The sequence below is a fragment of the Sporothrix brasiliensis genome (assembly GCF_000820605.1).
Source record: "Sporothrix brasiliensis 5110 chromosome Unknown Cont18, whole genome shotgun sequence".
Taxonomy (NCBI): domain Eukaryota; kingdom Fungi; phylum Ascomycota; class Sordariomycetes; order Ophiostomatales; family Ophiostomataceae; genus Sporothrix; species Sporothrix brasiliensis.
Window position 1 is genome coordinate 1,575,605 of NW_024467137.1, and position 26,851 is coordinate 1,602,455.

At 51.8% G+C, this 26,851-nt stretch overlaps 3 protein-coding genes across 3 annotated transcripts; 2 read left to right on the forward strand and 1 right to left on the reverse strand.

Annotated features, from left to right (window-relative positions):
• Nucleotides 1–556: 556 nt before the first annotated feature.
• On the forward strand, nt 557–1,500 carry SPBR_01925 (uncharacterized protein; the record flags this gene model as incomplete). The annotated part of the gene is made up of 2 exons (XM_040760235.1): nt 557–890; nt 980–1,500. The coding sequence occupies 2 exons, from the start codon at nt 557–559 to the stop codon at nt 1,498–1,500; spliced, it is 855 nt and encodes a 284-aa protein (XP_040619442.1).
• Nucleotides 1,501–24,297: 22,797 nt separating this feature from the next.
• On the forward strand, nt 24,298–25,005 carry SPBR_02013 (uncharacterized protein; the record flags this gene model as incomplete). The annotated part of the gene is made up of 2 exons (XM_040760322.1): nt 24,298–24,680; nt 24,759–25,005. 2 exons carry the CDS (start codon nt 24,298–24,300, stop codon nt 25,003–25,005), a joined length of 630 nt encoding a protein of 209 aa, XP_040619443.1.
• A 342-nt stretch (nt 25,006–25,347) lies between these two features.
• SPBR_01786 (uncharacterized protein) lies at nt 25,348–26,574 on the reverse strand (the record flags this gene model as incomplete). The annotated part of the gene is made up of 2 exons (XM_040760096.1): nt 25,348–26,220; nt 26,284–26,574. 2 exons carry the CDS (start codon nt 26,572–26,574, stop codon nt 25,348–25,350), a joined length of 1,164 nt encoding a protein of 387 aa, XP_040619444.1.
• Between the last annotated feature and the right edge of the window lie 277 nt (nt 26,575–26,851).

A 26,851-nucleotide genomic window follows, 5' to 3' on the forward strand; every position in this document is an offset into this window, starting at 1 on the left:
TTTTTGGGTTTCAGTTCTATGCTTCTACATCTTTTCCTATGTCGCTCAACTTTCGTTCTTGTATTCTTGGATACTTGTAGATTTATTTTTGTCTTATCTTTCCTGGCATTTGGATATAGAATTTTGAGCATCGCAGCAGTCTGGAGGAACAGCACGGTGCTGTTTGGCGGGATTCTGGGCAGGACACATGTACCCAAACGGCATCTGCCGCTGCCAGAGGGCCTGGGGCGTCTGTTTGTACTCTAATGCATTTCAAAAATAGACATTTGCTTCATTTTGGATCTGGAGTGTTTTATATGTCGTTTTTGGTTGGTGAGTAATGTCGCACGCAGCACGTGACCGCCTACAGCAAGGCTCGAGCTAACACCATCCCGTCACCAATCGCACCAAACCGGCATCGTCAACCTTTTTTTGATGAATGTGAGTCGGACCACGCCACTTTCTCATACCCTACGACACCAACGTATTTTCTTTGTTGAGTAATACGACAAGGACGGTCTACGCCGCCTGGTAGAGAACCGCTCGAGGAACATTCACACTCCAAACAACGGTGCCAATGGGAGACGACAACACTGCCGCCGCCGCGCCGCCCACGGAGATGAAGGTCGATCCAGTACGTGCCGCCGCGCTGGCGGCCAACCTCGCGGCCGTCAAGGAGAGGCTTGCTGCGGCTATCTCGGCATCACCGTCTTCGGCGGCACAAAACGTCCGCCTGGTGGCGGTCAGCAAGCTCAAACCGGCCAACGACATTTTGGCGCTGCACCAGCCGACCAGCACGGGACAGGAAGGCCAGCTGCACTTTGGCGAGAACTATGCGCAGGAGCTGCGCGACAAGGCGGCGCTGCTGCCACGAAGCATCCAATGGCACTTTATCGGCGGTCTCCAGTCGGGTACGTCTTCCCGCGGTCAGCGGAAACGCCACCCGCCGCCCAAACTGGCATGTCGTCGGTTGTCGTCGGTTTTGTCTAACCAGTCACAGGCCACTGCAAGAACCTCGCCCGTGTCCGCAACCTGTGGTGCGTCTCCAGCGTCGACTCGGCCAAGAAGGCCAAGCTTCTGGACACGGCGCGGGGTGCGTTCCGCAACGATGCCGCGGGCGGCGACGATGTCGGTCCCATCCACATCCATGTCCAGGTCAACACCTCGGGCGAGGAGAGCAAGTCCGGCTGTGAACCGGGCGACGAGACCGTGGCGCTGTGCCGCACGATCGTCGAGGAGTGCCCCAACCTCAAGCTGCTCGGCCTCATGACCATCGGCGCCATTGCACGAAGCAAGGCCGTGGCGGTCGACGCATCCGAAGAGAACCCGGACTTTGTGGCGCTGCGCGAGCAGCGGGACCTGGTGACCGAGGCGCTGGGCCTGCCGGCACCGCTCGAGCTCAGCATGGGCATGAGTGACGATTTCGCGAGCGCCGTGGCGTCGGGCAGCGGCGAGGTGCGCATCGGCAGCACCATCTTTGGTGTGCGGCCGGCCAAGGCGGATGCGAAGCTGACCGTCTAAATCGTAGGTGGCGCGGTCCTACGGTGTTATGGGATGCGGCGGGAAGTAATATGCCAACAGAAATAATGTTAAAAAGTAACATCAACTTTTGTAATAGACATCATCGCCATTAGTGCTTACCATCTTGCTATTCTGACGGCCAAAACACTCCCATGCGCATTACAGGCTATCTTTCCTCGTCTCACCTTTGTTTTCGTCTCTTCGTATGGTTCTTTCTCCAAGAAAGTCTCGTCGGCGCCGATCACCCAGTTCATGCAATGCGATCGCGGTTGCGACTTCGTCCCATCATGAAGGGGCATAACGAACCAAGGACACAAAATACGGCAGATGCGTTCCCGTGCAGATCACGGTGAGTCTCGTGAGTCAGCTTTTCGTCCGTTGTTGTTCGTGTATCCGATTCTGTAATTATTTGGTTCATGTTTTTCAATTCATTTTATTCACAAAATGCTTGATATTTTTCTGCGCCCTTATTTTCGCGTCGCAAATTACGCAGTGCATCGGTAGATGAGTTTTTCTTTGGGTTTGTTTATTTATTATTATTTATTTGAAATAAGTTAACAAATCGAAGAAAATAAAACCTTTTCTTTGAACATTCACATTCACGACCATCTAGTACAACGTATTATTATATTATTATTCGCCTTCTCAAGTACAACGTATAACATGCCCCCAAAGACGAGGCAAGGAAGACTCATGACATCGCGTATCAAGTGGACGTATCAGGATCTACGTTCCACTCCGTCTCGTCGAACTTCTTGCGATCGCTCTCCAAAACATAAAACTACTACGAAGCTCGAGAGACACACCGATTTTGCTAAGATAAATTCCCATTACCACTACGAGTGAAGCGTACGTGACTGCCGAGTTTTTGCTTTATTTTCCTCCTTGCTGTGCCGCCTGGCAGTTGTGTCTGCGCTATGATGGCCTCCGTGCGCCAACCATGCAACACACACCCACGGGATAAGGGCGACATCTGACTTCATCTCGCGTGTTACCGTAGACGAGCCAACCGACATTCGCACACCCATCCAAGGCGCTCCCCAAACTGACCGCTGTGTATGTCGTATACCAAAGCGGCGTGAATAGTCGACTCTTCTGGAATGCGATTTGATCACGTCCGGCCACAGACGGCAATCCCCCCAGCAAAAGTGGCATCGAGAACCACGGCACGGCAAAGCAAGCCTGGACATGTCCCTCCATCTCGAAACGTCCCTGTTAACCCCGGACTGACGCGTCGCCGTAATCTTTGTTTGCGGGGGACGAGAATGGGGCAATAAAAGACAAGGCAGGACGGAGGAACACATTTGTGGCCTCTTGCGAACGTCGAGAGCCGAGTCTACCTTGGATTGGAGATATTATGTCCTCGGTCTTTCCTGGACGCAATATATATTCTCTGGCCAGGCTGGACCATGCTTAGCCCATCCTCTGCCGCGATGGAAGCCGCCTGGTAAAAACTGAACCTTCGTTTGCGGCCCGCAATCAAAAGAAAAGAGGGTGACGTAGAGAAGGCTGTAGGCCCCTCAGAACGTAAAAATCAACAACAACAAAATAACAAGAATGCTAAATGCCCGGCTCATTCGGTCCGCCCACACGTCGCGTATGCACGGAACACGGTTCTTTTGGTTTCTTTCATATAAAATCATTTTTCGCATCCCGTGGTAAGAATCTGTGTTTTGACTCACGCGGTATGTGTTGCCATAAAGCATGGAGGGCATGAAGAGGCTGCGCCGTCTAGCCTCAGTATATGGAACATGGCCTCGGACCTTCAGCGCGACCCAACCGGCCATCCACACACACCAAACGATACATACTGCACGCTTTGTATACTGCACGCTCTGTATAGAGTAATACTCTGTGCAGCACGTACTACACGCCCAGTTCTCCTGCGCTTGGTTTGCGATATACCGCACACCTTGCGACCCGCTTGCTTCACCGAGAGCAAAGGGCTAGGCCACTCACCGACCTTCCTTGGGGTGGGCGCTTCGGCACGGGGGGCGCTGATACCGAGAAATTGTCGGTATTAGGGGTAATTTCGATGTGCAGAATACTCCCGTGGAGATAGGAGATCCTGTCTGCACATGGTTGACTTGGAAGGAGGATCGCAACTACTTCGTAGAAGGGAAAACTCTGCACCTGTCGCCAAGGAGTCTTGAACGCCATGATACGGGTGTCTTCTCTCCACAAAAGGTCTCTCTTTTTCTGAATCGAACCATGCTGCGTTTCATATTCTTCTCGCGGCGAGTAAAACTTGCCCGCACGGGAAGCAAACTTTTCATTTCAAATGGGACACGGCTCACAGCGTTGAAAAAACGACTACTGGCTTTTTTTGCCCATGGGGAAAGGCGGCACATCAAGATTAAGCGGTAGCGGCAATAGCTGCCGTGAAGACCACCATGTGCTCATGGTTGTCTGAGTCTGTGTAACTGTCGGAGTCACATTTGCCTCCCCACCGAAATTGCGAGGTTGGTGGGAACATGAACAGAAAGGTACATCGCAACATCGTATTACTACCCAGTCCGGAAAACGTTGGACTCCTTTGATGTTGCAGATCTTGTCGCGTGGGAAACAGACGGGAGGCTCGGGTGCCCACTTTGAGAGAGCCCGCAATGAAGACCAGAGAACATCGAGTGCGTACTTTAAGTACCGGGATAGCTCCACAGCACGGGTGTGTACAACATAGTGAAGCGATCAAATGGTCTGGATGGAATGGGCTCGTGAAAAGTCTGTCGGCACAAGCATTGTGGTTAGTGAGTTCGAACGAGAGCCCACAAGCGAGAGGCGGGAAGCAAAAACGACTGCCACAGTGCCCTGGCCTCCCCATATCCCCAAAATGCTACCTCACACAACTGTCGTTTGGGGCAAACACGAAAGAGGTCACTGCAAGGAAGACATGGAAAAGAATAGGCGTGTTCTTGTCTTCCCGCGTTCGATTCCTAATGCGGCCTAGGGTACCATTGGTATTGACAAAAAAGACGGAGAGAACACGGATTGGAAGGGTGCTGGCTCCGGTTGTGTCGTTCCTCCCGTGTTGCTTTGGTAAAATTGATTTCCTGATCGGGAAACGGCTTCGACGAACACAGATGCTTCCGAAACGGCTGGATTGCAGGGGGTAGGGGGTGTGCGAGTTGACCTTCATTAAAAAAAAACGAAAAAAAAAAACGAAAAAGCTTCGACTTGTGGGTGTCTGGAACTCCACAAGGGAGCTTGGCTGCCTGGCAGCCGGGCTTTTCGTGGGTTCAGTATGAAGTAAACTCGTCTGCCAATGCGTGCTTGGGTACTTTCGTACCGGTCTGGGTCCGGTCCCGTGTACTTCGTATGAAATTAGCGAAAGTTCTTGTCGATGGGCGAACAGGAAACCGATTCTGTTCTGTTCCTCATGAACGCGTCGCAGGCTGTCACGGTCTCGGGCCCAATGTCACCTCCAGCACGTCGCATAAGGATGGACCAAGATGGACCAAGAACAGGGTGTTTGGGTGAGCCGTTGTCGACGCTAACTGACCTTGACAGGGGACCAAAGTGGACCGTAGTGGACCACTTAATTCAAAAGTGCGCGGATACCTTCCCCGGCCCCAGTCAATTAGCAAGTAGAGGGAAGAGCGAGAAGCAGGGCGAGCAACGATGGAGAGAGCCCAGTCTGAGCATGACACTGGGACGTGGCATCGTGGCGTCCTCAGGATCAAGAGAGACACCGAGCCCTGGGCCACAGACCCATTGGCCTTGCATGAAGGCATTGCAGAACATCAGATGAGATGAGGAAGGAAGAAGTCATCCAAAAACAGTCCAAGGGGCGGTCAAAAAGAGACGAGCATGGCCTCGAAATGGAACCGAAAGTCCAAGAAAGGGCCTGAGCATTGCTCTCCCGTCCTGTACTCGCAATTTTTTTGTCTCTTTTTGGTTTGCAGATCGGAAACCGGGATCGCTGCCGAGAAAGCGGACATGGCAAGCGGGCCCGTCTGCGCGCGCCGGCTCTTTTCCTGCAGGTGGGTGTGTAACGGTGTGTGCTCAGGTTGACTTTTGGCGCGCGTGTCGTAGGATTCGCATCTGCGAGCGCCGCAGTCCGTACATAGCTGCGCGGATGCGAGATATCAGCGTACTGTTGTTGACGAGACCTTGTTAGGACGGGTGGAGTTTCCAAATGTACGGTCTAAGGTTGTTCGGACGGGCACCATATGCAGGAGGGCGTCGATAGCCTGGCCCGCCAGGATGTAGGGCAAGGTGAAAGCTAGGGAGCGGTGAGCATGCTGGAGATGTTTTTCACCCCGAGTTGACATAGACGCTGGAAGCATTCAAGATATTCTGAACTCTTCAGAGGTCCCCGCGCATTCCCCCCCCCTGCAGAGACAACGCAAGACCTGCCCAGGAAGGATGAAAAGCGTGGCAGGGCCCCACTGAAAAAGTTTTTCTCGGGAAGGGATCAGAATATGAGAAGTGAGCAACAAAAAGGGGTTGCAGCCAAAAGAAGCAGCTGCGTGTGAATGGGGGTGCCTGGATGAGCTTGAAAAGCCCCTGTGAACAGTGGACTTTCTGCTGTGTTTTCCATTCGGACCCTTCTCCGGAGTGGATTGAACAGGGTCTTCCCGGCCGATTGGATCCAACGGGGGAAATTTAGATTTCCTGGGAGCGGAGCAGGGGGGAGGGGGGGGGTGAGACTTGAGGGTAAGCAAAGAGGCCTTTTTCAGTATGGAGGTATTCTTGAGCGCCGTGGCCTGAAGACACACCGTGTTCCGTATTGCCCCTGGAGACGAGTGCTTGGGCGCAGTCCTGAGCGCAGGGCTTCGGCCTGACCAGCCCCAACTACAACAAATGAGAATGGAATGGCTCGGTAACGAGACTTTCTCACCCCCGGGAGCTTAGAATCACCAATTTGTTGGTGGTGGTCTGCGATGTGTGAGTCGTCCATTTTGCAGAGGACCGAGAGGCGTGTCGAATGAAAAGCATGAGGCCGGTTTTGGGTCGCTTGAAAGTTTCATCACATGATGGGCGGCGCATGCAATGGAATGGGGCGGATGGTGTATGGCGAGCTGCTTCAGTTTCCTACTGTTCGGTTGGCTCGTTTCAATCGCGTAGGCCGTCCAGCTCGACTGGAGGGAATTCGGCGACTTGGATTTGGTCGATCGGTTATTTGATAGGTCGAAAAAGAAAAGCAAAACAGGGAACGTCGACAGGAGAAAAGGGGTCTTCAAATGCCTGCGAGAGGAGTGGCCTCTGTTGCGCATGCTTCATGAGATACTCAACCAGCCAGGAGGTAAAGACACTGTATCACCCATCACCAGGGGGGTGTGCTCCGACCGCATTGGCTGGCAACAGTACCGTGTTGAACGATGGAGATTCGTGACGAAGCACAGGGCGTATATTGGGCGGTGTTTGTGTGAGTATGGGCGGCGGCTCGTACTCATTGGCAACTTTGCATCCTGTGCTTTGTGTGCTTGAAAAGGGTTGAGGAGGCAAAAATAGAAACCCAAGCAAGGGCGACAAGACAAGAGACATAATTGGAGGCCCCTTTTGCTTCCTTCCTTTCCCACCCATTCCTGCACTTGCCTCCCTTGTTTTATTCGGTCACTCCTACCTTTTCTGTCCAACAGCAGCTCGAATAGGAAGGGGCGAAGCCCGAGATATTGGGATTTGGGAAGGGATGAGTGGTGCACCAGGGAAAGGACGAGCGACGCTGTCACAAACGTAGTTTCCTATTTTAGAGTTGTGTTCTGACGCCATGTTGTGGTACCCAAAGAGCAGGCGCGATCCAATGGGGCTTGTCTGGACGATGATGTACTTTTTGGTAGCGGGCTCCCATTCACGAGCGGCGCTACTGCAGGAACAGCGGACGCTATCAGTTGGCGGCCGGCAATGGCTCCACGGGGGTGTGGATGTGGAACCAAAAGATCTAACAAGAAGAACAGAACAATAGGAGAAGAACAAACAGACGGACGTGGCGACAAACATGCCCTCGTTAGGAAGGAAGAATCGAGCCACGCATTTGCACAGGGTTTTCGGGGGCAGGCATGAATTTCGTCTCGTCTCGGTGAAGATGGCACTGACCAGGCAGGGGCGATGGTGTGGTAAGGTACTGTTTTGGGGGCAAAAGCCGTTGCAAAACACATTTCAGGGGAGCATGGGGCAAGAGCAAGGCTTTGGCGCATCGTGTCCCCTTTCCGGCAGGCAGCTTCGCGGGATACGGAGTACGACGTACGATAGCAGTCTGTTGCCACTTCCCCTTTTCGTTAGTCGGAATTGCAGGGAAGGACTAGACCGGAGGGAACACGGCAAACTATTTGGAGATGCGATGACTGCAGCTCATGATTTCATGCTATTTTTTTACTTCTACATATGGCTGTATCTTGCGCAAGCAGCTTTCACGTCTCATTGATACCCGCCACTAACTCTATCGAATCTGTCAGTGCTTGCCTCAAGTGTCCGAGGTGTGAGGTGTGAGGGGCTGGCCCCGGCGTCCATACTTTGTAGTATTGGTCGTACGATGCTGGGCAGGATTGGGTTGTGTCTCGTTTTGCAAGTACCTCGCTCGCTGCCCGACAACGACGTCCTATAACGCAACACGCGGTGTGTGCTGACCTGCCCGAGGCGCAGCCTGTAAAACCCCGGATGAGGCGGATTGCTGCCTGCCGTCTGATGCCAGCTGCGTTGTTGTCGACTGACTCGAAAACGCTGGTGTGCATTCGTTTGCGACGTGCGTCGGACGAGGGAACAAGCGTCGCATTTCTGGTGCCTGATTCGCACACGGGGACTCGATCCGATTACCAAGTCAAGGCCCAAAGCGCAAAGCTCCAAACTCGGGTCGCGGGCACGGATCTCTGATTGCCAGTGATCAGGAAAAAAGGATTCAGGGCGGGAATATGAGGCTTGCCTTGCGTGTGGTAACACAACAGATCGGGATGTGCTGTGTTGGGCAGAGGAAGAGACAAAATCGAGGACGCGGGTTGTAACGTATGCGACGCGCAGCTTTGACTGCAAGGGCCATCCCGCCTCCAACTGGGCGGAAGGACTCATGGGTACGACGTACGTACATGTATATATCGGCTTCCTGCATTTGGACGAATTGTGTACATACGAATAAGAAAAGGACAAGGACTTTATTCTGACAAACAAGTGACACAAAAGCCGCGAAACACTTTCCAAGACACATACGGAGCAGACATAAATCGTAAAGTTAAGACAATTACGACATGCAGTCTCGCAATACGGGAGACGCACAACATGCCGGACGCAACACGGGATTTTGGGACACGGCGCACGGCATCGGTGTCCAGAAGTCATGGGAGGGCAACTGCAAACATATTTTGCACATATTGGTATTCGTATGTCGTACTCCGTACAACACGCATTCCTGTCTTTATTCCTTTTGCGTAGAATACGACAGCCAATAGACCAAATACCCACGGATCCCGATGGTTTGCACCTGAATTCGCTCGCACAGAGACAGGAGTTTGTTACCAATTGTCTCGGTGTCGGTGAACGGAGGGAGCACGATGAGGATGAGGATGAGGATGACAGGCTCAGCCTATTTTTCAGCCACGTTTTTGTCTTGGATCGGATATTGGTTTGATAAAGATTGAAAACGTGCAACGGTAGCCGTCTACGTCATTCTATGAGCCCCTGTTTACGGTATACGATATTTGAAGAATGGTGTACGGACGACGTCGCATAATGTATTGGTTTGTACGATTGCTCGACCTAAGCTTGCCTGGTGACACCCTGTTCTCGTTGCCAACGTTTCTCTGTCCACTTACACAGGAAGTTGGTGGCGTTTCTGTGGCTTCTTGGGTGGCTGAAGTAGATGGTAAATGCAATAAGTTTAATACGACATACGGGAGTTTGAACATTGGATAATGCCAGCATCTTGATTGCTACGTACCTTGAATCGGGCCGCAGGTTGTCTCGCACCCACTGTTTTCCAACGGCCATGGATAGAAGTGCAACAGGCAACGCGATGATTGGTCTGCTGCGGTACAGTTTTCGCTACCCAGTTGGTAGTGGAAGGACGGGCTAGGTGCCGTTGGTAAGAAAAAAATACGGGGTAAAATGAGTGACGTTTGGAGTCGTTCCTTGTTTCCCCTGCTGAAAAGAGGCCATGGAGAGTTTGAAGCAGCCTATGGAGGCAGAGAGAAAGGGGGCGTGTGGAAAAGGAGGACAAAAGTAGAGAATCTTTGAAAACCAAAAAGAAAGAAAAAAAAAATTCAAATCAAATAAAACAAACACACAGACCTCTCGTTTGGGCCTCGGGAGTGTTGAAGAAACGTGCAAGCGAGAGAAAGAGTGGACCCCCATCGTCGGACTTCTAGAAGGATTCCTTGGTTGCCTCGAACGACAGGAAAAGGACGCCAGAAGAACGAAAAGGACGCCAGAAACAGACAAAGAAGCCCAAATGAGTTTTAGGACGAGGGGGGGTGTGGCTGGAAGAGAAGAAGAGAAGCAGGAATTTCCATGACCACGAAGTAGAGTGAAAAAATAAACAATTAAAACCTGGCACGAAATAAAATCAAATTTTTTAAAAAAGAGCCGGGCCGTTCAGCGAGTTACCCTTGTCCTAAACCCAGGAATCCACTTCTTCTCTGGTCCGGCTTCAGTTAGCATGGCATTTCCACTCAGTAGTCTCGTTCATCTCTCTTTTTCCCTCTCCCTAATTAAACCAGGCGTGCCAGGGACGAAGGTGGTACTTTGGAAGAAAAAGGATGTATCCCAAGAGCCTTGCCTAGCGTCCGGTCGCCTGGCAAAAGTCATCAGGAAGACGACGGAGTCATACGACACAGCAGGACTATAAACACAGCGAAGCATGGTAATTCAAGGTCCAAAAGAAAGAACCTCGAAGCCGGAACGAGAGGCAAACCGGACAACAAAAAGAAAACCTGAGGCGAACCATCCGCATGTTGCTCGTGAAAGCTCGTCAAGGTTCGTCAAGGACGATCAAGGGTGGTCAAAGATAAGCGGAAGCTAATGCACCGTCCTCACGTTTTCGGGCATACACACGGCCTCTTAACGGGACGAGATGCCACACCAATAGATCCTCTGAACCACTTTGGCCGGTAGGATTGGCCGGTAGGTAGCGATACACTGGTGGCATTCTCCCGGCAAGGAAGAAACAAGGCCATCACAAATTGGGACACTCCAAGCAGCGCGATCAGAAAAGACCTCACACCCTCTTCGTCGAAAACGGCCGACCGTTGTCAGAAGCACCGGCGGCGGCGCCATGTTTCGGCAAAGTCCTTGCACCGTTTGCCGACTTTAAGGGTAGATACGTACGATACTGGGAAACTTGTTGGCGGCAGCATCCTTCGGCCTCCTTTTGGATGGTATCTTACGTGCTCCTTTCCAAATATGGCTATTGGGATCACCAAACATAAGCATTACGTGTGGTCCGTTTGGTTTGTTGCCAACGTTTGTCTGATTACGTCCGGTTTTTTTTTTTCTTTTTCTTTTTCTTCTTTTCTTTCGCGACCACTCGAACCGAACTGCTGCAGCTTGCCGTTGTGCAGGAACAAAAACAAACGAGACGAACTGCGAGGCTGCCTCCCGCCCTGCCTCCCGCCCTGCTCGAGATTTTGGCATGCCGTGTCCGATTGCTTGGGCAGGCAAACAGCAGTAAAATGCAAACAGGAAACCAACCTATGGTCCACTAAGCAGGATGGAGGGCTAGTCTGGGCCAGGGCCAGGGTCAGGGACGTCGACTCGGCGATACTCCATCCCTCACATGCTAATCCTCGAAGCATCAGCCGTTTGATGGCTTGGACGGAGCGGCTGTCACACCTGTGTAATTCCACTTACTGCTACCCGAGTATGTGTCTGCAGATGATTTGGAGAGTATTGTCACGTGCGGTTGTCTCGTAGGATCCTGTGTGGTATCCTAGTTATTTCTTCATACTTCTTTTTTTTTTAAAAAAAAAAAAAACAACAACAAAAAAGCAGCTTCATTTCTACGGACGGTCGTTTGTGTCTCCGGAAGTTGTATTCAGTTTACGCGTGTGACCACAAAGAGGAAGAAAAAGCAAACAAGAAATGGTTTGCGTTCTGTTGGGTCGCATTGGCAGTCCCCTGTCCTCTGTACTTTGTATTTGTTCACTTTGTGGCTTTATTGGGTTTGGTGAATTGTACCGCTCTTGCCCTGAACTGCAGCGGTTTAAGAGCGTGTGAATCGTAGGGCTGGCCAGCAACTCTGTCGTTCGGTGTGCAAACCTGACCTGTATTCCTGGCTGAGGCTTGTCCGAGCTGCGCCACACGCCCTGCTTTTTGATGGCAGCGTGTTCATTCAGTGATTCATGCAACTTTCAGCCCTGGCAGTTTTGGGTGTTTATACCGTAATCCCCTCTTCCAAGCCCGTAGTCCTTGTCAGGCAGCCTGAGTCTCGCCCTGGCTTTTGTTGCAGTTCCGTGGCCTTGCTTCAAACGATGACGGTGCAACACAGCTAAGGAAAGGAAAGAGTAGGTGCACATCACGGCCTGGATGGGCGTGAATGAAGGGGGGATTTACGGAAAGAAGCAAGGTTAAAGAAACCAAAACCGTTCCGTAATACTCCGTAGAGGCTGACCCGACCAGCTGGAACCCTCTAAAGTTAAACGAGAGGCGAACCCATTTTGGGACCGAGTATGTTGTAAATTGTAGTAATGAGTATTTTTCAGTCTTAAGAATGGAACATAAAGCTGAGCATGGCAAAAGGGGCCACCGAGAACGAAGCGTGGAACGTGGGATGAGACGAAAAGAGGGACGCCAGTTACCAGGTTCGCGGGAGAGCAAATGGGGTCACCAAAGCAGGAAAAGGGAAACGTTCAGAGTACGGAGTGCGCTGTAATCGAAACAAGGGAAGAGCGTGGGGGGCAGTCGTTTTGGCAGAGGTGCATCACGAGAGACAGAGGGGGTGTAAGTTTATTTGGCAATTTGGCGGGGGCGGGTTTATTGACAAAGACCGAGACCAAGTGGGATTCGAAACAAGAAGAAAAAAGAGGCGAGATGGCGACGTAAGAGGGGGCGTGTGTTGTACGCAAGACGGGGGAGAGCGTCAAAGAAGACTCGAAGAGTTGAACGGCTCAGAAGCACACAATTGTGTCGCGAATTCAGTCATCTTCACGACATATTGTTTCTGTTTTTCCACATGTCACACTTGCTGCCAACTGGCCGCTAGGAACAGAAATGCTGCCTGCCATGAAGAGCGCTGCTGTCCAACAGATGACCCACGTCCTGCGTACGAAATACAGACCTGTTCGCTTCCGGATTGGGACTTTGTCCGTAAACATTCAACGAGGCGTCCATATTGCGCTGCGAGACGGCGCACAAGCAAAAGAAGAAAGGGAGCTATTCACAAACGACGTAAAAGAGAAAGCACAAGAAAACAATATTGGTGGGGGGGGGGGGGGGTACAACGGCCTGTGTACTGCTACGCAAGGAGGGCAGCCCTAAGAATAGAAAATGGAAAACTCTCCAAACTGTTAACACAACCGTGTTCAGTATATTGGCTATGATGAGACGTGTTGTGCTCTTGACACAACATGCTGTGCTGCCCGCACTTGTGGAACAGTTTTATCCCGACGACGTGGCTTTGACTTGGACAGCTGGCGGGCATGAAGGAGCTAGATGTAGTGGTGTCTAGGCGTGCAGGCGAGGATTGGTTCGTACGCGACTTCTTTCAGCTTCCCCCCGTTTTTCAGCTTTCGTCTACAGCGGCGTACATGTATTGTTCGTTGTGTAAGATATATGTTGCACTGGGTTGCGATACCATAGGGACAAGGACGAAGAAAGGACCATGAACGCCTGTGGTTGCATGGATGACACGCAATGCATATTTCATCTTAGCCCACTCAGAACGGCATATGACATTCCCCTATGGCACTCCTGTGGCAGGCGCAGGTCCTTCCGGGAAATAAATCATAATAAGACGAACAAAGTTGACGCAAGGATTGCCTCGCTGGGAGAGCTTTGCTGGGATGCTTGTGTCCAAGGCCGGTTTTGATACAGGCTGCCTCCAGACCCCTCTTGCGTTTTCTTTTCCTTTTTTGCTCCCGCGACTGGCTCCAGTCGTTATATTCGTTTCTAGTCTCCCATTGCCGCGAATTCTGAGTTTCTCGTATCCATTCCGTCTCTGCTGCTCCATAGTGCCTGCAACCATACTACCCCAAACAGAGGAAGAAAAAACCGTTCCGCCGACTTGTTGGGACGGATAGTTCCCTTGGCATTGGCGTGGTCTCATATTCTTAGCGCCATGCAGCAGGAAAGAAGCTGGGTCGAGCTAGCCCACTCACAGCTGTTCCTGCGAGTTTACTCCATCAGGAGATTTTACACAGCTTGGCAGGCAAAAGTGATGGAAGATGTATTAGCTTGCCGACTTGTCTGACCTGAGCGCCTATTCGAGCGTCGCAAAAGAGACATGGAATCGTGTCTCGTCAGGCCCGCAGGCTCAAGTCGTTGGGCAGCCGGGCTGTCCTCGTAGGTCGTGAGCGTTCTTGAAACAAACGGATTGCGACGAAAGGATGTCGCTGTAACCGCGACCTTCTCCCGTGAGAGAAGAAAGATGGCGACCTATCAAGGGAAATTCGCTACGACTGTGCTGGTTTGGATTTCTCTCTCTGTTTCTTCTTTTTCAACCTTTGATTGTTTGCCTGGCCCTCCCTGGGAGGAAATATAGGGAGAATTGCCAGTAGAGAAAGGACGAGAGGTGGCCCGACTCAATGCGTTTGGGCATCCAGCTGTTGTCATTGTGGCATTTGGCATGATGTGACAATGTCCGTGTTTTTATTTGTTGTACCCCGTATCGTACCTGCATTCCGGGCAAGCCTGTTTGACAGCTGCACTCCAGAACACGCGTCGGTACTTGCTCCTGGAGCGCGCAGAGAGCATGCAGTAGCGGGCATGACACTCGATCGGCTGAGCTATCCAGCCTGCCACGGAATTGCCATCCCATGTCACTCCTCTGTCTTTCCGTAGTGTGGATGCGTCCTGAATTGGCGGCTTAGCGGGTCAAGTACCCGCCACTTGGGTTCGTTTGAGATTTAGCCCAAAACAGTTGCGCGGTGGAATGGCGATCGCTGGTCTCTTTTTTTATTTATTTGTGTTTTGTTGCTGTGTTTGACGGTCAGTGACCTCTCATCTGCCTGTCTCGCTTTCCGCGACGGGGCCTGTTTCTTTTCCCTGTGGCGACTGTGGTGATATCTGACCTCATTCTGGATTCCTTTCAGCTTTCTTTTCTTTTTTGAGTTTCCCGTTTTTCTTGTTTGTTGTCTCACCCTGTCGCTCTCCCTACCTTTGGGCACGGTGGAACGGACTCGAAATTGGATTCACGCCCCGTCTGCTCTCCTCCCCTGGCAGAGAAGTCCCTGGGTGTACGGAGTTGTAAAAATGGGTCGCTGTCAATCCACTATTGTCGGGGAAGCTTCCGTCCACCGTCCTCAGCTCGCACCACGGAACCAAGGAATGTGATTGCGAGATTCGCGGGTTCATGTCTGAGGCGAAGAAGGCGCGAAGGCGAGGAAAAAGCAAAGAAATCAGTCGGTAGAGCGATGATCGCACTGCGATGTCTGCCACTGGGATCGCGGAAATTGATTCTTGGGTCTCTGTCTTGGGATGCTGGCTTCGGGGTTCTGTGGCCTATTTGTCGATTTGTCGCACTCGAACTCGACGAAGCAACGACACATTTGCCGACCGGCCTTGCGTTTCGTGCTTTGTGTGTCGTAATACTACGCCGTCAAATAAAGTTGGCGGTGTCTTGCGGCTAGCAGCAGATGACGCTCTCAGCCATTCGCCGAAGTGGCAAAAGAGGCACCGGGTACTGTCGTCTGTTCATGGGTACTTGCACCACTGTGGTCTACAGGATCGCATTTCGTTGTGCCTAACTCTGCCTCTTCTGCCAGCGAATTACTCCTTATCGTCTTGCCTCGTTTTGTACAAGCCACTGCGCAGAGGGTGGGAATCTTGAGTCTAATCGTGTTGTGCAGCACAGCAATATGCTGCGGACAGCTCGTACCTGACGGAACGGGCCTTGCAGGCCTGCCTGACACCAACTGGCCGGCTGTGAGGGCGTGATGTGCGAGGCGTGGATGTCAGCAAGGTTGGTTGTCTAGTCATTGTTGTTCGATCCTTTTTGTTGAGAGTGTCCACGACTATGACGCAACCGTCCTCTTGTTCAGCGAGTGCTGGGGGTTGCGAAAGTGTTGGTCTTGAGTCGTAAAGGGGGTGCTGGGAAGCAAGGTCGAGAGACGACAAGGGAGGGAGGTATACAGACAGTCAAAGGGTGAAGTCAAGTCCGGCTTGCTACTTCGCAGATGTTGGTGCTCTGTAATATACGTAAGGCCTTTCGGAGGTGTCTTTCCAAAGGTACTCGACCAGGCCTACTGGGTCGACGAGCGGATATGTTGAGCTAGTCAACGCCTTGGATGGGGGGAGGTGCCAGCACTGGGATGTATGCAATAGTATGGGATGCGGCGACAAATAGTCACAAATACGACAGAAAGCAGAAAGAGAAATTATGTAAAAAAGCGATTGAAATTGAGGCGAAAAATATCAACACACTGTCAGCCACTCGAGCAGAAACACGGAAAGTGCCCGAGGTCCAGTCCTGCCTGAAGGAGCCGATCGAAAAGAAAGCAAACAAACAAGGCAGGAGCAAACAGCTAAGCTTTCGAGGGAAGGAGCAAAACGGCCACGTCCATCGTTGCTTCCCAAAGCGACATCTTTTCGCATTATAAGAAGGCAGCCAAAGCCCCTTCCTTCCCTCGTCTCTCGTCCGTCCTATTATTGTCATCCTTCATCGAAAAACGTATCGCATCTGGCTAACAACATCCTCTATTTTGAGCTTCATTCTGGCCGTCATCGGATTTTTCTAACTCCTGTGCGAACACACCATACACTGCCTCATTGACACCGTTGGCTGCCAAAACACCTTCACACGGTGACGGGGACTGTACCTCAGATAGGCCAGCGCATCGACCTGCGGAAACCAGCCAGAATCCTCCTGCTCTTCTAGAAGCCCGCCTCAGGCCTTCTCTGCACCCCCGTCATCCTCGCTGCCGGGAGCCCTTTCGAACACCCCCTTCGCAAATCCCTCCCAGCGGCCCTTTTCTTCCGTACACCCCTCCCCTGCTCTCACGCTCTCGGCCTGTCTACCTCTCTTCCTGTGCCTTTGGTGTTGCACCCCCAGCGCGGAGCATCCAACGCCTTCGCCCGCCCTGCAGGTCCCACTCGCGACCCGTACCTGGCACTGGTCTCCATTTCCTAATACCAGCTATTAGTCTGAAATCAAAGTCCACACCCCCCCTTTCGCTGCCTGTTCCCCTGTTCCCCTGACCCCCGGCGCCGCTAAATACACACGCGACCGCGCGCAAAGAGAAGGCCAGAGAGAAAAAGAAAATACCCATCCCCCTATTTTCCTCTCCAAACCTTTTTATTATTTGAAATTTGCGCTTGTTTCGTGGTTATTTTGCGCCCAGTGTAGCTCTGGTCCTTTCTGTAAAGCGTTCGCCTCCCCTTCCCTTCCCTGGCCTGTCGCTTTCTTATTTTTTTTTCTCTTTCCATTCTTTTCACACAAAAAGAGGATCGCCCCCGACTTTGCGACTCGCTTCAGCTTCTTTCTCTCCCTTTTCTTTTCCTCTGCTATTCCTCATTCCGCCTTCATATTTATCTTCCTCCGTATCCCTTTCGATTTTTTCTCCTTTTTCCTGTACTCTATTCTACATTACTTCTAATAATCTGTTTTACACCTTTCTTAGCTTCACCATTTACTCACCCTCAACATCCTCGTCTTTTCGCGCACCAACTTCAGCTCAGGAACACACACCGTCCAGAACATTTGCAACTCGACGTCTATTTCTGCCCAACCGTCTGGCTTTGCATACATCTGCAGCTGCATGCGTCGTCCCATAGAAATCAAGTGAGTCAGAAGAATCATGGACTTGTGTGATGCGGTCAACGGAGCAGCCGGTGCGGTCAACTTCGACTTGGCCTCTTTTTGTTTTGTTCTCGGTCGCACACATATTCGACTATAAATGGGGGGCACCGCTGCGAGGCCTTTTGTTCTCTATAGCTGCTAATATCCCGTCACAGAATAAACATTTTGTCTCTGTTAGCTCGTGTCTACTGCCGCAGACCAATACGCGCACACGACAAACCACATTCTTCCCCCTACCTCTCTTCAATAATAAGAGCCTTCTACACATTCAAAATGGTCGGAAGCCCATCACAAAGTCTCGTCAACAACGGCCGTGGTGCCTACGACACAACAGGCGTTCCGAAGCCGACGCCGCCAAAGCCTCGGTAATTTATCGAGAATCTAGAGCTCAGGGAAGCATCTCGCAATGTTTTCTCGTCGCTCACTGCCCTCTGGTCTGACAGCTACTCAACCTGTTATGGCAACAACTCTTCGTTCTCTCTTTTCTTCCTGCGAACCTGGCCGGCTTCATCTCTCCATTTCTCTCGACATCTTTTAAACTACTGGACCCCGACACCGGGGCGCCGAGACGCTCACCGCACTCACTTACAACAACGCATCTTGCATGCATGCTGCATGCAACGCCAATAACCGAATTTCCTTTTCGACAAAACCATACCCACTCACCAGCTCCCACCGCCTTTCGCTCTATCGTTTCCCACTGTACTACTATCGCCTGTTCCATTTTCTCCTGTTTGCTGCATGTCCGCGTCATTGTTTGCTTTTCCGTCGCATTATCTCTTCAGCCATATTTCCTCTTTTCTTACCAACTTTTAATACTCGCAAATTCTTCGAGGAGAGATCATGAGGATGATCAACAAACATTTACACTATTCGGCTCGCTGCCAAACCAACGACTTCGTCTTGCTTCCCAGCAGCTAGGCATGGGACGACAAAACAACCAATAAAACGCTCAGCATCGAGGAGGAGATGATGTCTTCTCGGAGACAAGGACGATTTCGCGTGTTTTTTTTTTTTCATTTCATTTCAGTCTACTGTTTTTTTCCATTTTCGGTTCGGCGTTCAAATTATAGACGGTCTCAATTTCGGTTTCTCTTTTCGGTATCTTTCTTCTTCTTCTTTTTTCAAATCCCCGTCACCGTTTCTTCATAACTACCACCTCTCGACGCACATCCAATACCGACAACGCATCGCGATCCGCGCCCTCCCTCCAGTCGTTGTCTCACCGGAGACGTTCATGCCCGCGAACCAACCGGACAATGTTATCGGCACCTCATGGATGTTCGTCGCTGCCCAACGTCATAGTTCAGCTGCATGGTCTTTTCTAGGCCGGCATTAGCGTGAATGCTCTCACCTTCATTTCGACAGCGTCTCCGTCGACGGGTCCTATACTTTTGCGCTTCTGTCTACCCCCCTACGCACGTTTTCTGCTTTGCAGTTCTGTTTTATTATCAAAAAGGGCATCGTTACAAAGGGTTCGATTTTTTATGGATTTGTTCGGAGATGGATAGGTTCTTCACTTCTGCGGGAGGCCTGTCTGCCCCTTGAGCAATATGGATTTCTATTTTTCTGCTTTATGGGACGGACAACAAAAATGTGGGATCGGAAAATAACTTTGCTTTTTCTGCTTTGATTTTGTGTTAGCTTCTTTTTTTCAATGGGCCATGCATTATATAGATAGACGGTTTCTTTCGCTTTTTTCGCTTCGTTATCCTTTTTCTTGCTTTTATACACTCGGCCAGGTTTTCCCTGTTTGGTCTTCACAGACACAAGGAAAGATTCATCCCGAGTATGGGTGGACTTTCTTGTTTTATCACATCTTTTCACTCTACTTATTTCTATACCTATTTCCTTTTGTTTTGTCTGCTTTTCACAACGCAAATTATTCCCTGTACAGATACTACAACTGGTTTTGCTCTTAATAAAAGCCTGAAGATGCCGCACACAATAATGATTTGACCGAACTGGCATGGTGACCACTCGTAGCCCGAAGGAAGAGGATATACGGGAGTATGTCTTTCTCTTAAGTAGTCCCAACAGTACTATATCCGCATCCGTTTGTGTTGTTAGCTTGGGTAGATGTGTCAGATGGCTTACTTTTTGCCGTTTCATTTCGTATTTCTATTTCGGAAGCTTACGGAAAGGCTGAAGAGATTTCCGAACGGCAATTTGTGTATTTTGAGGGCAATTTTATAGGACGTTAAGGTTAGCCTTCCGAGATAAATATCGAGCCTCGGCACGTAGCCACAGAGCTCCCAGGCTCATGAATACAATAATACACAGCTGCAAAATTGAAATACGGACTAATTATTAGACATGGTGCTGGCTGGGCACACCGTCCTCGACTTCTCAACAAGTTCAGTGCCCGGAAGCATAACTGGCGCGGTGACCCCCATAATGTGAGGAAAAAGAGGGTTGCACATATGAACGACGCACTTTCTCTGGGTTTTCGAATCCGTACCTGCAACAGTGATGCATTCTTAGCGTAAAATAGAGTTCGTATTTCATTATACGGCGTTGTTCCCATGACATTTCTAGACGACCTTCTGAGTCGTTGCTTCCTTTCCTCTGTCTCGTGTTGTGACTCAAGGTCAAGGCAGGACGAAGAACCACTGGCTCATGACGGGTCTGCTCCTTCTCCGTTCATACATTCTGAGTGGTTCGCCTCTCGACTACATTAGGCCGGGACGGGACGCGGCTTCCCCCATACCCTAGGTGCTAGCTTGCCTCTTTAGTGTAGAAAAAGTAGTACATGTCGAAGCTGGCCTCCATTTTTTTTGTCACAGCGTTCCTGTGTTGGAGCATACTCTGGAGCAAGCTATGCTCCTGTCGTGCTAAAGGCTCACTAACATAATGACTATCCTGCTATCTTATCCGTCGCACCTCTTAGCTCATGACTATGCTATTAAGGGCTGCGTGTGTGTTGCCGAGAACTATTTTTTTGCGGGCAAAGATTTTCAGGGGAGACCAGCACAGAGGTAGGAGAGAAAAGCAAGGACAAAACAGATAACAAGAGACATCCCAAAAAGCAAGGGCATGCATGGCACATGCGGAGGAGGCCGAGATGGGGCTCCATTCGGCGTCCCTAAGTCTGGTATTCCTTGTTTTTTACCACTCCTTACAATGGAACTTAGATGGAGCCAATTACGGAGCTGGACGTCTCTGGCAGTCTGGGTAAAACGACTGTCGATACTTGCTTGCACGGAATAGGGCAGCTTCAAGAGCCACACCACATTTCTGGGGTCGGGAAGGGTGCCGGAGCCATTGAACCGTTGGGTTTTTGTCCCGGGTTTTGGGGGAATGTATCGTGTCCTTACTAAGTCTTTCGAACCACCACAGCGAGCTCTCCAGTATCAACTTCCGCTCCCCTTGCGACGGGACAACCGCTCCGTCGCCCTGGCTGTTCCGGCGATTTTGCATTGGGATGGAACGTGAGCTGACTATTTCCTTCTTCTCAGTCTTTTTTGCCCCTTTGAAAGCAATTTATGATTAGTTTTCTTTTCTTTTTCTTTTTTCTTTTCCTTTTTTCCAGCTCTTCCCCTGCTCTCAGACCTGTCACTTTTTGCCCGCCGTCCTGAATGTAGGCATCCTTCTTGTTCCATCTTGTCCCCTGAAAGACAATCCAACCATCATACTCCAGGGCCTGTACTTTCAATTAAAGTCCTACCCGCCCTGTTAACACCAATGAGGGTGAGCCCGCCATCACGGAACACAGTCCCGGCTCCGCTCTGAGACTAACGCGACAACCAAAAGCGAGACAAGAGACATGGCTCGGTGGTAACATTGCCCCATTAAAATATGGAGCAGAAAAGTACAACAAAAGTGCCTGCTGGTAACATTGATGTTCACAATTACTTGGCAAGTCTTGCCGTTGCAGCTCTCCTGAAAATCTCTTTACGACGGATACTCAATATTATCCTGAAAGAAATATCTCTCTGGGACCGCTGAGAGCGTTGTGATGTACTCCCCCACGCCATTTCTCTCCCGGGGAGAGCAAACGAGGATGGTAGGCAGCTGGAGCTGAGAGTGAACGTCCAAAGCACGTGAAATCCGGGACCACGACCCTCTTCCACATGCGTCACTTGTTTTTTTCTCCCGAAATGGTCTCGTGCGGCGTAGGTCGTTATTTCTTCCTTCGCGGTGCCTTCCGCGAGCAGGTGAATAAGTAGACTCCACAGATAAAATCCAACACGGCTGGGCAGAAAGATACGAAAAGGGAGTGAGAAACTGGAGCTGCACTTTTGCACTTCTGCAGGTCTCGGGGGGGTTTTGTGGTGGCTGGCAAACCCAGGACCACGCTGCTGGGTCGGTCCAAGTCCCCGACGTCGCCTCTACCCGATACATTTTTTTAAACAAAATAAAAATAAAAACAACAGTAAAGATATTTCGGGGTCAACGCCCCATTGCCCCCTTGTCGCCAAGATTTTTCGCTGCATGCTAAATGGGGACAGCCACGCCCCAAGGTGAAAGTTATCATCCCTCACGACTTATAGTGCGAGAGTGCTTTGTCGCGAAATATTGTGTCTTCGGTATCAGCCACAGTTCATTTGTTACAATGGCAAGCTGTTCAAAAGACAACACAGGAGACGTGAAAAGAACCCCATCACCCCACCCCATGGCGCGCAAATATTCGTATTGGGTCTCATCTAATCTTAAGTCAACATTGATCCTCAGGTGCACTTGGAGACATCCATTCAAAATCAATCTCTGAAAAACCGAACCCAGTGTTCCCTGCTGTGGCGACTGCCTGTGTGCTGCCTGCCAGCTGCCTGTTTCTCTCACCGTGCATCTTTACCCCCTTTCAGTCCCCCCACGCCTTGTATCTTTATCACAGTCCACCTTCCTTGGCCGGCACCCCCGTTTCAGACGACCATTGCAGCCGTCGGTGACGCAGCAGGCTTCGGCGCATTCCGAAGTTCACGATTATCATATTACGTTGAACAACACTGCTGTTTGTACCCCCACTCACCGCAACTGTGTGATATCCAACAAATCCGGCCTGTAAAATGCGCACACCGAGAGCCTCCTGAATCGACGCAAGTCTGGAAAACAAATACATCGAGCCAAATACCAAGCTAAAATTCCAGACGAAAATCAACCCAGACCTTCCCCCATGACGCAAGGGGTATTGACCACAGTAGAGGCGCGCCTTAACTTTTGTCTTGCGGTTTTAGCGCCACCTGCGAGGCTGCAAGGGGGTGGTCATATCTGTACGGCTACTCAGTGTTGACGCTCCAACATTCTCCCTACTTTTGCTCTGTATGGCAAGTTTTTGGCCCCCTGAGCAATCTCTTGCATTGACCATCTCGATGCAAGTGTATTTTGACGGTCGTCTAGTCGATTTGCCCATCCATTTCGTGCTTTCAATAACACCACCACATCCGGTGGTGGGAGCAACCACTTCTGTCGGGCTTATTTTGTCTTTGCCACTTCACTGCTCCTGCTATTTCTCGGTGCTTTTCTGCCGGGTCACTTTGTCTTCCTCGCACTGCGCGTACATGTTTTGAAACAAGCCACGATAGGTAGCCGTCATCCCACGTCATGACACATTGCACACACACACACACACACCTCTTTTTGACCCTTCTCTTACTCTCTCCCTCATTTCCATATCACACCCCTCCCCCTTCATCTTCCTCGATTTTGCGACAAATAAGGTCAACCACAGGGAAGCACGGAAGTAGGCGGAAGACTGGAAGACAACTTTTCAAAGTGCCGGGCCTGCCGTTTTACGTCGAGTGGGGTGCGCTACTCTGTAAATCCAAGGTATGGTTGGGGGACAGCCCAGGCCACTGAGAAACGAGAGAATGGAACGAGAATAAAGATTGGACGAGATCGCAGGCCGAAGAACTGGGCTGTGCATACTGCGTCATTTTCTGTTCTCTGACATTCCTTTTCTTTCGTCCGCCACCCAAGACGAAGAGCATCTGGGCATGTTGCACAGCGTTCACAACACAAGAGAATGTCTACGACGTCCCATTTGAGGTCTTTGCCGCTAACAACACGCCCCTTCTTCGCCTCACCAGCGGAAACGGCCATCACTCGGCGGGACCCAGACAGCTGGTCTGCATGCTGCATGCCTTTCTTATAACAGACCACCGTTATTACCCTGTGTTTGGCTGCTTTTGGTGATATTCTCGGCCGCCTGCCCGCGGGCTGCCCGCTGTGGGCCTGCTGTGGCTTCTTAATCGGGGCTTGTCATGCAGCCGTACCGGTTGCGCGCAACAATGGGATGGCAGCATCCCGCCATGCAGCCATGCACCTCAGGCCGCTGGGCTGAGCGCGATGCTACAGCTGATCTGGTAAATGGAACAAGAGAGGGTTAGGGACGCATCCTATCGGCTACTGCAGGCACTCACTCAGGTGCACCGTGGGCCCATCTATGTCTTTTGTTGCAGGTCGGATGGATAACATAGGACCGCGTTCTCGTAGAATCTAGCTGCCTACGGAAGTTCGTTTGTGAGCGTGGCTTTGGCTTCTATGTCCGCCTGGGCAGAAGGCATTCTCGTGCGGCATATGCGGGTTATATGGAAATAAAACTATGGCTGAGATTACTTTGTAAATTGACTGTGTCTGGGTTTAGTTGCAGTCTTCAGCCTCGCGGTGCCTTCCGTTTTGATCGAGTATGCTGTTACACAGGCAAGAACGACCCGCTGTCGACATAATAGCGAATAGCTCTTTCCTCCACCAATTCAAAAGAGTGGGGCCACCTGCACCCAGCTTACTACAACAGCAGGTACGCCCAGCCCCGCACCAAACGCCAGTTGCCTACCCACCAAACTGCTGCGCATCGTCGTCACGCATCGCCACCATTGTGCAGCTCCGACTCTGACCTCTCACCTCCACTATTTCTTGTTGCGACATCAATTGACGACACACGACAATTTGCCTCACCACTTTATCAAACCCACGCATCCGCGATGTCGATCATCCAGCAGCACAACGCCGCGTCCCTCGGCGACGCCTGGCGCACCATCAACATCGATGCCCTCGAGGAGGACAGCCCAGCCAACTTCGACGTCTCCACCTTGCGGCCGCCCGTCCCCGAAATCACGGAGCCTGAGGTCCGCCAGCTTGCCGGCCAGGTGCGCCAGCTGCTGCGCGGCGGCGACAACGACGGGGCCCTGCGTGGCTGCCTGGAAATGCCCGTGTACGTCGGCTCCGACGGCGCCAAGGAGGCCGCTCTGCAAACCATCCTCGAGGTGCTGCAGTCCATCAAGGCGAGCGACATGAGCCCGTTGCTGAAGCGTCTGTACGCGACCGAGAATGGCAGCGAGCTCCTCGATGTTCTCATGAAGTATTTGTGCGTCACCCACCGCGTCTGCCTCTCCATCTGCCCCGATTGCACTGCCCGCCACTAACCCTCCTCATCACGCCCCAGGTACAAAGGAATGGCCACGATCAAGGGCTCGGGCTCGTCGACCCCCCACACGCCGACACGCACGTCGACAAGCGGCTTCAACACCATTGGCAACCTCGGCTCTACCAAGGGCTTCCTTCCCGGCCAGGGCGGTGGCGACTCGACGGGTGCCGCGATGAGTGTGCTGCTGAGCTGGCACGAGAAGGTGGTCGAGGTCGCCGGCCTGGGTAGCATACAGCGCACGATGACGGACTGGCGGAGGGTGTAAGAGAGTGGAGTGCAGAGAGCAGAGGGGACCCCACGGCTGGGAGGAGCGGATGCACACAGTGGCTCAAGAGCTCACGAGCCACACTTACTCTTGATTTGATGTGGGCAGCTGTGTTGTATTTGCTTTTTGCATTATTGGGGTTTAGTGGTGCAGTACCAATGCGAGTCTGTACGTACATAGATGAGTCAAATAGCGAAATCAGCTTCTCGTGATGTTTTCTTTTTTAATGGACTAGTCTTCTATGTGTGCACGTGTGTGCATGTATGTGCCATATATGTGCTTGTGTGGGGTTCGAAAAATGTCTTGCAATGTCTCTATATTGTTTGGTACAGTACTCGCTGCTTACTTCTTCTCAAGCACGTCCTTGAGGTTGATCTGTCCACTGCCCCGGGGCAACGGCTGTGGCTCCTTGGTCGACGGGTGCCACCCAATCATGTAGATAATCCGGAACGTCGCCGGAATCGAACCGTCCTCGTTGCCGTGCAGCTCCCGGTAGATGGCGTCGTTGGCCAGCAGCACGTCCCGGCCAATCGCGCCCATCTCCCGCCCCAGAATCACACTGCTCTCTCCCATCGCCTGCAGGTCCGCCATCAGCGCAAACGTGTCTGGGTAGTCCACAATAATGTCGTCCACGTCCACCGTCAGCATTGAGAAACCTGCCCGCTGCAGCAGCCCGCCCACATCGCGCACATCCGCCAGGGGCGACACGTGCGGCGACAGGCCACCACGGCGGTCCTGCTCTGCCAGCTGCAGCGACGTACGCAGCTCGAACAGCGTGTCGCCGCCGAGCATGGCGCCCAAGAACGGCGCGTCGGGTTTCAGCAGCCGGTTGATCTGTGTCAGGACGCCGGGCAGGTCGTTGGACCAGTGCAAGCTCAGGTTGCTGAGGATGAGATCAAACGACTCGGCCGAAAACGGCGAGTCTGCTGTAATCGTTGGCGGGCCGTCGCCGCTGGCGCTGGCTGCGCCGCTGCCCTCTTCTTCCGTGAAACTCATGACATGGCGCGCAATGTCAATCTCCTGATTAAAAGGAAGGTCGACGTCGCGGTACAACAGGCCAGCCGACGACTCGGCCGCGACCAGCTGCTGAATGCGCGAGGACAATGGAGGCGTGCCGGGTACTGCCGGATCGGGATCTGGCCGGACCAGCGCGCGGGCCACATTGCACGAGTTTGCTCCAAAGTCGAGGGCTCGTGGGAAGTCACGTTTGATGTCCTACTGACGTTAGGCTTTTGGCATAGTAGGGGCCCATGAAGAGTGATCACTCTATGTACATACTAATAACCGCTCGCAGAGCCGGATGGCCACTTCGTCTTTCAAATAATCGGCTTGTCGGCTGGCCTCCACATTGGCAGCTGCCCGCTCCTTCTGGAGCCACTTTGCGCGGCGGTTGAAGACCTCGAACACGGGCTTTCCGCCAGCCTGGACGGCATAGCCGCGCCGTGACGACCAACGTGGTGGTATGGGGTACGCCGAAACCGACAAAGGCGAAGCAGGCATACGCGCAGCCGCCAGCACCGCCTGCCTCAACGGCGTGGTCGCTTGGCCGCAGACACAGAATGTTTGCATTTTCTCTCTTCAACTCGTCTCTGCCAAAGACTTGGTAGGAGAAAACAAAATTATGGGGGTTTGGTCCATAGCTCTAGGCAGAGTCTGTCAATATAAGAAATCAGCTGTCAATGGGGCTCAAAGGGCGCTGCTGTAAATGCACCTGAACGTCATTGTATGTTGGCCTCGTCAGGCGGGTTAGCCACAGTAACAGCCACACTTAGCTCACACTTGCTCTTTCCCTTTTTTTGCGGGTTCCTTGCGACCACGCGGTGAGTAATTACAACGGCAGCCGCGG